The sequence below is a fragment of the Schistocerca americana genome, chromosome 2, assembly GCF_021461395.2.
Source record: "Schistocerca americana isolate TAMUIC-IGC-003095 chromosome 2, iqSchAmer2.1, whole genome shotgun sequence".
Classification (NCBI taxonomy): Eukaryota; Metazoa; Arthropoda; class Insecta; order Orthoptera; family Acrididae; genus Schistocerca; species Schistocerca americana.
Genome location: NC_060120.1, coordinates 552,981,719 through 552,995,867, shown reverse-complemented (window position 1 = coordinate 552,995,867; position 14,149 = coordinate 552,981,719). Strand labels below are relative to the sequence as shown.

At 41.5% G+C, this 14,149-nt stretch overlaps 1 protein-coding gene across 2 annotated transcripts in view; it reads left to right on the top strand.

Moving 5' to 3' along the window:
• LOC124595389 overlaps positions 1 to 14,149 on the top strand; it is a 304,713-nt gene that overhangs the window by 281,990 nt on the left and 8,574 nt on the right. For both annotated transcript variants that reach the window (XM_047134110.1, XM_047134112.1), the window contains exon 12: positions 11,038 to 11,293. In XM_047134110.1, coding sequence (XP_046990066.1) covers positions 11,038 to 11,293 — 256 coding nt within the window. The remainder of the gene's footprint in view (positions 1 to 11,037; positions 11,294 to 14,149) is intronic.

The window sequence follows — 14,149 nt, the reverse complement described above, 5'->3', positions numbered from 1 at the left end:
CACTTACCCTATGCCTCAACCTGAAGAATTGTTTGCTATACTTGCTGGAGGCCAGTATTTTTCTAAACTTGAACTGTCAGAAGCTTATCATCAACTTCCTCTCGACGCTGCTTCCCGGCAGTTTCTGGTCCTTAACACGCCTTTCGGCCTCTATCAATACCAACGATTGCCATTCGGGGTTGTCAGCGCCCCTGCTCTCTTTCAGCGATTCTTGGAGCAATTATTGCTCACTGTCCCTGGGTGTATAAATTATTAGGACGACATTGTTGTCACTGGCTCTACCACTGACAAACATCTTCAAAATCTCCGCACACTTTTTCATGTCTTACAGACTGCCGGTCTTAAGTATAATCTTCAGAAATCAAATTTTTTTCAGGCATCTATCACGTACTTGGGGTTTCAACTCTCTCGGGATGGTATTCGTCTGCTTCAGCAAATTGTCACTGCGATCGATGCCCTTCCTCGCCCTGCATCTGTTAAGGAACTGCAGGCCTTCTTGGGGAAAATAGCATACTATCACAAGTTTTTACCGTCTGCTGCTTCGGTGGCTCAGCCATTGGATCGCCTATTGCATAAAAACGTGCCTTTTCTCTGGTTCATGTCATGCGATGCGGCTTTCCAGAAATTGAAGACTATGCTGAAACAGGCCCCGTGCCTGGCTGCTTATTGACCTGGCCAACATCTTGTTCTTGCCACAGACGCTTCTCAATACGGGGTCGGTGCAGTCCTTGCGCACCATTTTTCTGCCAGTTCTGAACAACCCATTGCTTATGCCTCCAAAACACTCACGAATGCCCAACAAAAGTATTCTCAAATTAAAAAAAGAAGCTTTGGCCACTTTTATGCTCTTCATAAGTTTGGTGTTTTTCTCTATGGATCCAAATTTCATCTTGTTACAGATCACAAACCACTTGTTTCCTTGTTTAATCCATCAACGTCACTTCCCGACAAGGCTGCACACCGCTTCCAGCGTTGGGCTCTTTACTTGTCTCGTTTCAATTATGAGATTCATTTCCGTCCGACGGCTCAACTTCCGAATGCTGATGCACTGTCTCCCCTTCCCATGGGTCCTGACCTGGCATTCGATAGGGACGAACTTTTGTGTTTCCACCTGGATGTTGATGAGCACCGGGTTGTGGACGGGTTCCCCATCACCGGGGACCAGCTGGCGGCTGCTACGGGTTCTGACCCTACCCTCTCTCGGGTTTTATGCTGTATTCAGAAGGGTTGGCCAGATCGTCTGTCCGCTAAGACTTCTGATCCGTTGCGGAACTACTACGCTTTGCGTTACCGCCTCACGGCTAGGGATGGTGTTATCCTCCTTTCCACCAAAAATGCTTCGCCGCGTGTTGTGGTACCTGCGTCTTTGTGTGCTTCAGTCTTGCGCCTCCTTCACCAAGGGCACTGGGGTGTCTCTCGCACAAAATCTCTGGCGCACTGTCATGTGTACTGGCCCAGCATCGACTCTGAAATCGCACACATCGTCGCTGCCAAGCGGCCCTTGTGTGTCACAGGCCGCTGCCCCGAAGTCATCTTTGTCACCGTAGTCTTCGCCTGAGAAGCCCTGGGAGCATATTCATGCTGACTTCGCGGGACCTTTTTTAGGTACTTATTGGCTTCTCGTTATTGACGCCTACTCTAACTTTCCTTTCATTGTCCGTTGCATGTCGCCTACCACCGTGGCAACCATAAATGCTCTAGCTCGCATTTTCTCTTTGGAACGCCTTCCCTCTACTCTTGTTACTGATAATGGTCCGCAATTTGCCCCCTTCCAATTTTGCGGATTTTTGTGCCCGTCACAGTGTCATGCATGTCACGGCGCCTCCATTCCATCCACAGTCAAACGGTGAGGCTGAATGACTGGTCTGCACATTTAAGGCTCAGATGAGGAAACTCCTGACTTCTTCTGCTGCTGATGATGCGCTTCTTCAATTTCTGGCTTCTTACTGTTTCACCCCCATGGGCGACCACAGCCCGGCTGAGCTCTTACATGGCCAACAGCCCTGCATGCTACTTCATCTTCTGTGGCCTTGCACCTCACGGCCGCGGGTGCCTTCGCTTGGCCAGTTCACCGCCGATGACCTTGTATGGGTACGGGGATATGGAAGGCGGCCAAAATGGAGTCGTGGCCACATCTTACAACACCGTGGCCAACACCTGTATGAAATCCAGACGGACATGGGTGTTGCAGTGCATCATTCGGACCAGCTGCGGCCTCGTGTGCTGGCAACGCCTGTTCTGGATGCCGCTACACCACCTTCAGCTCTACCTGACACTCGGGATACTGGAATCTCTCATTACTTAGAATGCAGTCCTCTCACCATCATATCGGTGCCAGCACAAGAACTGACGCCACCAGGAGACGTGCCCATGCAGGAACCAGATGACCATCATCTGTCGGAGCAACTCTACTCGCCTCCTTCTCCTATGGATGCAGACATATCGCCCATGTCTCCTGTTATAACAACCGGACTTGCCACAGCGGGCAGATTGGTGCATGGGACCCCAGCAGATTCGACCCCCACGACTCCTGTCATCTCGACCCGTTATCATGGGGGACACCTCCGTCCGTACGGGAAGCCTCCTCCTCGTCTTTACGACCAGTCAAACAACACCTATGGACGTTAGCAATCTACAGGCCACCTCCATCAAGACCTGTGCAAAAAATTCAAAGGGGGGAAAAGTGTTGTGACTCACCGATCTTTCAAAGTGCCGCTGCGCAGTTACGCGTGTCCTCTACATGCGGCGCTGTCTGCCAGTCATGCAGCAGCAGTGCCACCTAAGCGGCCAGCCAGTCAGTGGCCACTAGACTTGGACTCGGTTATGATTTGACTGTTAAAGTGTACACACGTCTTACTCTGTTTACTTGATCTGAGACTTTCATGTATTGCGTCTTCCTTGAAATATATTTGTTCAACTTGAAATTATTACAATAGCCCCCTACTGATTAACAATGGAGTCAATGTCATGTTGGATGGATAACCTCCCAATCATCCATGTACTGCTTCCTGTGGAGTGCATTCTTCATTGTGCCAAACAGATGGAAATCACAAGGTGTGTTATCCAGGTTGTAAGACGTATGAGGAAGAACAGTCCAATGGAGCTTTTTGTAGTTCCTATCAAGTGCGCAGACTTCTGTGAGGCCTTGTGTTGTCATGGAGAAGGAGAAGTTCATTTGCATATTTGTAGTGACGAACATGCTGAAGTCGTTTCTCACTTTCCTGGGGGAGCACAGGTCAGCTGGCATGCATGAGATTGGAGAGGTTTGGTCAAGCTTGTTGCAGTGATGACAGATGTCTCACCCAATGATGCACTGTGCTTTTGATCACTGCCAGGTCTCTGTAAGCATTGTACAAGTGTCTATGAATACCTGCCAATGCTTGGATTTTCTACCAAAAGAAACCCAATGACAGCTCTCTGCTTGAAATGTACCTATGTTACAGGTGCCATTTGGAACGCTATGTATAGCTCCGCCACCTATCGGAACTTGTGTAACTATAAGGACTAAATCAGGGATACTCGACAATGTCCCACAACAAATTCTGCAACTTTTCAACTGAAATGGGCCAAGAGAAAAAGTGTTGCATTCCAAAACAATGATAATGGACCATAATGGAATTACATCAGGCGGTGTTGAGGGAACTAGATTAGGAAATGAGACACTTACAAGTAGTAGATGAGTTTTGTGATTTGGGCAGCAAAATAAATGGTGATAGCTAAGGTAGAGAGGATATGAAATGCAGACTGGCAATTGGAAGAAAAGCGTATATGAATAAGAGAAATTTGTTAACATTGTATATAGATTTAAATGTTAGGAAGTCTTTTCCAGAAGTTTTTTTATGAAGTGTAGCCATGTATGGTAGTGAAACAAGGTCAATAAACAGTTTAGACATGAAGAGAATAGAAGCTTTCGAAATGTGATGTTACAGAAGAATGCTGAACATTAGATAGATAGAGCATGTAACTGAATATAATTGGGGGGGGGGGGGGGGGGAATTTTATGGCACAACTAGACTAGAAGAAGGGATTGGCTGATAGGACACATTCTGAGACATCAAGGTATCAGCAGTTTAATATTGTAGGGAAAAGAGTGTGTGTGTGTGTGTGTGTGTGTGTGTGTGTGTGTGTGTGTTTGGGGGGGGGGGGGAGGTAAAAATTGTAGAGGGAGATGGAGAGGTGAATTCAGTTAGCAGATTAAGAAGGGTGTAAGTTGCAGTAAGCAGATTAAAAAGGGTGTAAGTTGCAGTAGTTATTCAAAGATGAAGAGGCTTGCATAGGATAGAGTGGCATGGAGAGCAGCATCAAGCCCGTCTTTGGACTGAAGACCGCAATGACATCACGTAGTGAATCCCCACCCCCCCCCCCCCCCCACCCCACCCTCTTCCCCCCTCCTCCCTCCTGCCCTGTACATTTCCTTGAGACAGGAAACTTCTGTCCACAAATTTAGAGGTCATGTGAAACTGAGCTTGCCCTTCTCTCACAAGCTGTCCTGTGAATCATGGATGAACAATAACAGACAGATTCTATATTCCTAGATTTTCCAAAAGTGTTTGACACGGGGCAGTACTGCAGACTGTTGACTAAAGTCTGAGCATATGAGTTAGGCTACCAGATGTGTGAGTGGCTCAAGATCTCTTACATAGTAGAACCCAATAAATTGTCAGTGTTCATCAAAAACAAGGTTATCATCAGAAGCACCCCAGAGAAGTATGTTGAGGCTGCCGTTATTCACTTTGTACATAAATGATGTGATGAACAGGGAGAGCAACAATCTGAAGCTGTTTTCTGATGACATTGAGGTGTACAGGAAGGTTTCTTCATTGAGTGACTATAGCAGGATGCAAGATGACTTAGACAAAATGTAAAAAGTTGTAAGGCAATGCAGATGAGTAGGGGAGACAATTCTCTAATGTTTGAATACAGCATTAGTAATGTATTACTTGACACATGATGTTGCAAAGCAATATGATACAGCATGAGAATGTAAGGATTGTAATGGGAAAGGCAAATGATCGACTTCGGTTCTTTGGCCGAGTCTTAGGAAGGTGTAGCTCATCTATAAAGGAGATGGCATATACAGTGGGATTACAATTTTAAGTTCTCCGATTTTACATTTTTCACGATTCTACGCCATAAATTGGTAGCCCCTGTGAAAAACCTTTAAGATCAATGCTAAAAGTTCCATAGTTTTACATTTCTTGCTAGTAAGGTTTACCTTGATTCTAAGTTCTTACTCGACGTCTCACTTGACTTTGTCACATTTTCTTCCTATTGACATTTGATGTAACTGAATGAGTTATAAGTGGCACAAAAGCCAGATGGTTCGCACTATGGGTGGTGGCGGAATTAAAGATCTGTTTAAGGCCATTGTGGAGAAGTGAGACGCGAGAGAGGAAATGCTGACATAATCCATGATTGGTGTTGCCAACACAACTTGCAACATTTCGCTTCACTGTGCAGTTATGGTAAAACTAATGCTAGGTTGCAGTGATAGGGAAAAAACAAGACAGTCTAAGCAAAGTTTTCCGGACCAAGCCAATATATGACAATGGGCCCAGCCACCGTCTTTTATTGTGCCACATATAACTCAGATTCTTCTTTTTGCATGTAATTCTGATTTACTGTATTCAGCAACAAAATCAATTGTCAACCCATTAAATTTAAACAGTGAGTCTTGAGAAATGTACTCAGTCAGAATCAAGAAAATGTTGCCCATTTCTGGCTAATGAACTCTCACTGACTGGCAGCTTACTAAGTCACCCAATAGCCAGCACAGCTACCACACCACACTAACACATGTAAAGTGAGCTCACCTACTGGATGTGTGGCGATTCAATGATAGGATGCAGATAGGAGTGAAAGCATTTTGTGAAGTGCTGAAAATATACTTCTAGTGCAGATGGTGTGCTTTGACAGAGATGTCCCAAGGAAATAGAACAAGGGTTTTGTGATAGCACGTTTTAAAGACTTGTGTTCAAATCTGACAAAGTACAGTTCCAACAACTACGTTCACTACTCACATATATACTTTGTACCACACACACCACACACTGTAGATCGTTAAAGATTGGCAGCAGTGACAGAGGGCATGAAGCGAAACTGTAGGACCTGAGCTTTCTTTCAACATTTTACACAGTGTACAGAAGTTAACTTAGCTGCCTTCTAATTAGCTTGTAATTTCAACTGGAGAAGTAAACTCATTTTTTTTACATCTCCGTTTCTCTCGCCAAGCCTAAAATAATACTTCAGCAGTGGTGAGCAAATGAAATGCAGCTTGTAAGAAAAGCATTAAACAGTAACAGCAACGGTGACAAAGTGTGTCATTAAGCAGATGTCTGAATTTATGCTTATGGTTTAACCACATATCTGGTGTGATGTTTTCGGTTTAGTTCATGTTCATCAATTTTTGCTTTTTCTGGGTGAGCACAAAGGAAGATCTCTCAAAAATGCATGTTTTGAATGTATAATTTGTGGTCATAGAATATTAGAAAATAGCTTGATTGCCTTGTATCCACACACCAATTTAAAGTTTTTGATGAATTTTTACTTGATCTTACACATCTGTGACTTCTAAAGAAATGATGAAACTCACTAACACAAATTATTATATAAACTTTGTATTGTCATTTAATTTCCTTCACTTAGATTTTATACAAATTATTGGAGAGGATTGCGATTTTTAATCATACAAAGGTGATTTAAAAAAGTTCTTGGTATCACCACGAGAGGTCAGTGCTAGCACAACGAGTTGTTCATGTGATATTCATTGGACTGTTGTCTGTAAACACGTGTCATGTCAGTGCTCTTGGAAGATAGCTGTGGCGGTGACATGGCTCTGTTGTTGTTCCCGCGTAGTAATGTGCAAAGGTGGAAAAAATTCGAGCAGTGATTAAGTACATCATAAAGAAATGTATGAAAGCAAAGATCATTCATGCTGATTTCCAGAAACTGGATGACTCTGCTCCTTCATATTCAGCTGTTGTCTAGTGGACAAATGAATTTAAATTTGGTTGGGAGAGCTTAGATGATGATCTGCACAGTGGTCGGCCAAGATGTGTGGTCATGGAGGATCACCGATTGAAAGCGCTCACACATGCCAGATGTCATGTGAAAGGTTATATCACATTTTAACTGAAGAATTAGAAATGAAAAAATTATCTGCAAGATGGGTGCCATGACTCTTGACGCTGGATCAAAAACGCATTAGAATGGACATATCAGAACAATGTTTGGCCCATTTTAGAAGAAATGAACAAAATTTTTTGCACCGGTTTGTGACCATAGATGAAACTTGGGTGCACAACCATGAGACAAAACAACAGTCAAAGCAGTGGAAACATGCTGATTCTTCGTCACGAAAGAAAGCAAAGACAATTCCTTCAGTGGGAAAGGTCATGGCATCAGTGTTCTGGGATGCGAAGGGGATTCTGTTTGTAGATTATCTCCGTACTGGGCAAACAATTACTGGAGAATAGTATGCTAATCTTCTGGGCAAATTGCAACAAAAGACACAGAAAAAAGGCTTGGTTTAGCAAGGAACAAAGTCATCTTCCATCAAGACAATGCATGCCTGCACACATGTGCTGTTGCCATGGCAAAATTATGTGAACTAAGGTATGAATTGTTGCCACACTCACCTCATTCACCTGCTATGGCTCCATCAGACTTCCATCTATTCCCAAAACTGAACATTTTTCTTGGTGGATGAAGATTCACTTCAAATGAAGAATTGATAGCCGGCATTGACAACTATTTTTCAGGCCTGGAGGAGACTCATTTTTGAGATGGGATCAAGGCACTGGAACATCGTCAGATCAAGTGCATTAATCTACAAGGAGACTACATCTAAAAATAAAAAAATGTTTCATTGATATAAGTACTTTTTTTCTATTCCGTTCTGAGAACTTTTCAAACCACCCTCGTATATGCCAATTATGTGTGTTTTTGCTCGTGTTTGGGGGAGGGGGTTTACATTTTCCTTGATTCTGCATTTTCTTCGGTTTTGCATTTTTTAAGTCTGGCATGCACGAAAACATAAATAAGGGTTTTGCTGTAGAAGCCTAGTGTGACCCATTCATGAGTACTGCTTGAGCATTTGGAATCCCCACTAGACTGGATTAAAGGATGACATCAAAGCAATACAGAGGTGAGCTGCTAGATTTGTTACCTTTGGGTTTGATCATAGCACAAGTGTAACACAAATGCTTCATAAACTTAAATGGGAATCCCTAGAGGTCAAACAGGAATCCCAGGATGGAAGACAACAGTGTTCTACAAGGCACTGTTAAGGAAATGTTGAAAACCAGCTTTTGAGACCCACTGCAAAACACTACATCTACATCTACATCCATACTCCGCAAGCCACCTGACAGTGTGTGGCGGAGGGTACCCTGAGTACCTCTATCGGTTCTCCCTTCTATAACAGTCTCGTATTGTTCGTGGAAAGAAGGATTGTCAGTATGCTTCTGTGTGGGCTCTAATCTCTCTGATTTTATCCTCATGGTCTCTTCGCGATATATACGTAGGAGGGAGCAATATACTGCTTGACTCTTCGGTGAAGGTATGTTCTCGAAACTTTAACAAAAGCCCGTACCGAGCTACTGAGCGTCTCTCTTGCAGAGTCTTCCACTGGAGTTTATCTATCATCTCCGTAACGCTTTCACTATTACTAAATGATCCTGTAACAAAGCGCGCTGCTCTCCGTTGGATCCTCTCTATCTCTTCTGTCAACCCTATCTAGTACGGATCCCACACTGCTGAGCAGTATTCAAGCAGTGGGCAAACAAGCGTACTGTAAGCTACTTCCTTTGTTTTTGGATTGCATTTCCTTAGGATTCTTCCAATGAATCTCAGTCTGGCATCTGTTTTACCGACGATCAACTTTATATGATCATTCCATTTTGAATCACTCCTAATGCGTACTCCCAGATAATTTATGGAATTAACTGCTTCCAGTTGCTGACCTGCTATTTTATAGCTAAATGATAAGGGATCTATCTTTCTATGTATTCGCAGCACATTACACTTTTCTACATTGAAATTGAATTGCCATTCCCTGCACCATGCGCCAATTCGCTGCAGATCCTCCTGCATTTCAGTACAATTTTCCATTGTTACAACCTCTCGATACACCACAGCATCATCTGCAAAAAGCCTCAATGAACTTCCGATGTCATCCACATTTATGTATATTGTGAATAGAAACGGTCCTATGACACTCCCCTGCGGCACACCTGAAATCACTCTTACTTCGGAAGACTTCTCTCCATTGAGAATGACATGCGGCGTTCTGTTATCTAGGAACTCTTCAATCCAATCACACAATTGGTCTGATAGTCCATATGCTCTTACTTTGTTCATTAAACGACTGTGGGGAACTGTATCGAACACCTTGCGGAAGTCAAGAAACACGGCATCTACCTGTGAACCCGTGTCTATGGCCCTCTGAGTCTCGTGGACGAATAGCGCGAGCTGGGTTTCACACGACCGTCTTTTTCGAAACCCATGCTGATTCCTACAGAGTAGATTTCTAGTCTCCAGAAAAGTCATTATACTCGAACATAATACGTGTTCCAAAATTCTACAACTGATTGACGTTAGAGATATAGGTCTATAGTTCTGCACATCTGTTCAACGTCCCTTCTTGATGACCTGTGCCCTTTTCCAATCCTTTGGAATGCTACGCTCTTCTAGAGACCTACGGTTTGCTGTGAAGTTCCCTTTGCTTCCGCAGCAGTTCCCTAACTCGGTTGTTGTACCATGGTGGCTCTTTTCCATCTCTTACGATCTTGCTTGGCACATACTCATCTAATGCATATTATACGATGGTTTTGAACTTTGTCCACTGATCCTCAACACTATCTGTACTTGGGACAAAACTTTTCTGTTGAGCCGTCAGGTACTCTGAACTCTGCTTTTTGTCACTTTTGCTAAACAGAAAAATCTTCCTACCTTTTTTAATATTTCTATTTATGGCTGAACTCATTGATGCAGTAACCGCTTTCTGATCGCCAATTCCCTGTTCTGCGTTAACTGTTTCAAATAGTTCGGGGCTGTTTGTCACCAGAAGGTCTAATATGTTATCACCAGGAGTCGGTTCTCTGTTTAACTGCTCAAGGTAGTTTTCAGATAAAGCACTTAAAACCATTTCACTGGATTCTTTGTCCCTGCCACCCGTTATGTACGTTTGAGTCTCCCAGTCTATATCCGGCAAATTAAAATCTCCACCCAGAACTATAACATGGTGGGGAAATCTACTCGAAATATCTTCCAAATTATCCTTCAGGTGTTCAGCCACAACAGCTGCTGAGCCAGGGGGCCTATAGAGACATCCAATTACCATGTCTGAGCCTGCTTTAACAGTGACCTTCACCCAAATTATTTCAAATTTCGGATCTCCGTCAATTTCCTTCGATACTATTGCACTTCTTATCGCTATAAACACGCCTCCCCCTTCACTGTCCAGCCTGTCTCTGCGGTATACATTCCAATATGAGTTTAGGATTTCATTACTGTTTACGTCTGGTTTCAGCCAACTTTCTGTCCCTAGTACTATATGGGCGTTGTGACCGTTTATTAATGATAGCAGGTCTGGGACATTTTTATAGACGCTCCTGCAGTTTACTATTAGCGCATTAATATTGGTATTCCCTATTGCCGACGATGAACATTTCACGTAAGGACCACGAGTATAAGATGAGAAGAATTAGGGCTCGTACAGAGGGTTATAGAAAATATTCTTCCCTTACTGTATTTCCAAGTGCAAGAGGAAAAGAAAGGACTGTTAGTGGTATGTAACACCTTCTGCATGCTCCATGTTCCATATGGTGGCTAGTGCAGTATGTATGTGGATGTAGTTAACAATGCAGGAATATTTCTAATGTGTTAATTTGTATTAGGGTTAGTCAGTGTGGTTAATATGGAAAATAATGAATTTTTCAAGGAAATAACTTCTCATACTATCCAGGAAACAGTCATTATTAGGTAAACTTTTGACAATTAATTAGAAAGGTAACCAAGTTTACTTTTATTTTGCAGGTTTACCAGTGAACGGCGTCATTTGTGTTCACCATTACATCTTGAACATGTGCAGTGGGCTGCTCGCCTTGTCCCAAATCATAATTTGCTGCACTTCCGAAAAAATGCAGATTTAGATGGGTTTGTTCCAGATCTTTCAGCAAAAACACGACATTCACATGAAATATATCAGTTAAAGGTATCAACAGAGCCAGGAAATGGACTTTTCGAAGTCTCCATGCGATACAATATACAAGAAGACAGCTTTACCATTCGGGTAAGTGTTTTAAATAGTAGCATGAATTGTTTTTTCCTCTGATAAATTTAAGAAGTGCAATGAAACTTTTCAAATTTATTACGGTCTTCTTTAGCTTTTTAGTGTGTTGCATAATACCGACTACAAGGAAAAATATTGTTTTGTCAGATACTTATCCTCTAATGTCCAAACAGTCATGAAGTGGAACTTATCATTTTAGAATGTAAGGTTATCTCTAACTTGAAAAGTAGTGTAGAAGTCCTGCACCAACTTTCCAATACCTAAAAACTAAAACTTAACTTCAAGGCACTATTACTGTACAGTAGGTTGTCTCGCTGAGTGGATGCTGCTCCACTCTGTGCCTGAAACATAATGGAATGGCACTATTGGCCTTCCTGATCAAATTTCTTATAAAGAAAGGAGAGTGGGAACTCTGAAACTTATAATATGCCTCTATAATGAGGCCCTTCTCTTAGAGACTTCTACATCCACCCATATGAATTTCCTGGTTAAGGTAAATAGCTCGTAGAATTTCCAGCTGTGGCAAAACTGAATAACCTTTGTACTAAGTGTTGCTATGGAGAACTGATAGACACTATAACAATAACACTGCAGTAAGGATAATGTAATCTGCAGTGCACAAGACATAAAAAAATCAGTGAAGAAATACAGAAAACATTTGGTTTTAAGTTAACTTTCAATGATGGCCCCACCAGATCATGTTTAAGGTATGTTCATATTTCCCGAGGAAAAGAAAGAAACCTGAATGGCTGGATAAGGATTTGAACCACTTTCCTCCTATATATGAGTCCAGCTCCTTAATGATTGTACCACCTTGCACTCAGTTCTGCTAAGGTATATTGATTTATTACAAAACTGAGCATTTAAAACATAAAAAAGTTGGGGCTTTTCCCACTGGCATTTAGAGGCTACATGACAAGAAACTATGCTCATTGCCAAAGTACATCACAGTTGCATCACAAACCTGTAAAATTAGTAATAGTAGTAGTAGCAGCAGCTTTATTCATTTGTAGATCTCTTTTACAAGGATATAGGACATGTCAAAGTATTTACAAGTTTAGACCAATTTAAAATAAGCTAATTCATATACACATACATTTGCAGACTTCTAGTTAGAAACAATCATTAGATTTACTCCTGGTGTACAATAATTTTTTTTGCAAACAACATATTAAATAATGTAATGCTACACTGTTCACTCGTATCTCACTATCAGTCACTGCACACACTATACACATTGTTTCAGAACACTTCACTCATTAAGTGCACACACACACACACACACACACACACACACACACACACTGGTGATCTCTGGGCCATTTTCTGTACCACAACTTCCCATTTGCTATCCTGAAAAACTGAGTCAGCATCCCTCTATAATGAGTGAGATGTTGACCTCAGAAAGAGGAAGAGGTGTTAGTATTGTGCAATGCATAGCTTCGGAGTTAAGTTTTTCTAGAAAAAGAAGGAAAAAAGGTGTTATGTGGAAGGTTGGATGATTTATAATCATTGTTGTTATATATTTGTATAACTTTTTTTTTACCAAACCCCTACTCTGTTTTATCTAAGTAATCCTTCAATGTATAAAACGTATTGTATAACAGGCACTTTGTAGCTGCCTTTTTAAATAAGTGTATTTTTGCAATTTCTTTTATCTCTTTTGATAATTTATTGTACAGTTTTATTCCTTGGTAGCAAATGCTATTTTGAGTTTTATGTTTATTTTTTCTTGGCAAATGTAAGTTGAGTCTAGCTCTTGTTCCACGGTCACAGACAACTATTTGTACAGTAATTACCAATGTCATTTTTGATGTGTACAACTGACTGGTAAATGTATTCACACAGAGCAGTTAAAATCCCCAGTGTTTTGAACAGATCTTTACAAGGAGTTTGACTTCCATTTTTGGTTATGATTCTTATGGCTCTTTTGTGGAGCTATAACCAGTTAGTTTGCAGCTGAAGCCACATAACAGTTTCATTATATCTCAATAGTTTAACTCTGTGACTTGTATTTTTTAGCAATATTGTCTGTAGAAAGATCTGATTCAGCCATTTATAGTGATTAGTTGTCAAAAAATTTAACCATTGTATTATGGAGTGTGGATTCCAATAATTGTGTGGTTAAGCATTGCAATATGAAATCTACACGGTGTAATGACAAGGGCTTGAATAATGGAGAAATTGGGTTTAAAGTTTGGTAAGACCTTCTCAACATGGGTTCTCAGTGCTTTCTCTAAGTCTTGTCCAGAAAATATTGAAATGGTTTTTACCTTCATAATGTATCGCAACAGACTGTTCACACACTGAACCTTACGTTCTCCTTCTGAGCTAGTGAAAAATTCCTCTGTCTCTGTGTCCCTCTACACCTTTTACTTTTTTTATCTTCTTCAGTTCTACTACACAAACATCAAAAATGAATTTTCAGACAGAAATTTGCCTTAACATTTAAATCATTTTCGTGAATGTGCTGAAAATTCCAGTAATGATCCATTCGATTATTGGCCTTTTTCGGTGTTTTTCATTTCCTAACAATGCTACTATTACCACATTGCCCCCCCGTTCTCTTATCTGCTTTCCTTATTTTCAGGTTTTACACTTTTTATTGGTTTCTCATTCCATATTTCAGATAATATCATTTATATTCACATCTGCTTTTATTCAAGTTCTAGAATCTCTCCTCCCCTTGACATGGTTTATGAGAAACAGATATGGATCAAATTATTCCAATCCACCACATACATAACAGAACGCAGCATGTCATTCTCAATGGAAAGAAGTCTTCTGAAGTTAGAGTGATTTCAGGTGTGCCGCAGGGGAGTGTCATGGGACCCTTGCTATTCACAATATACATAA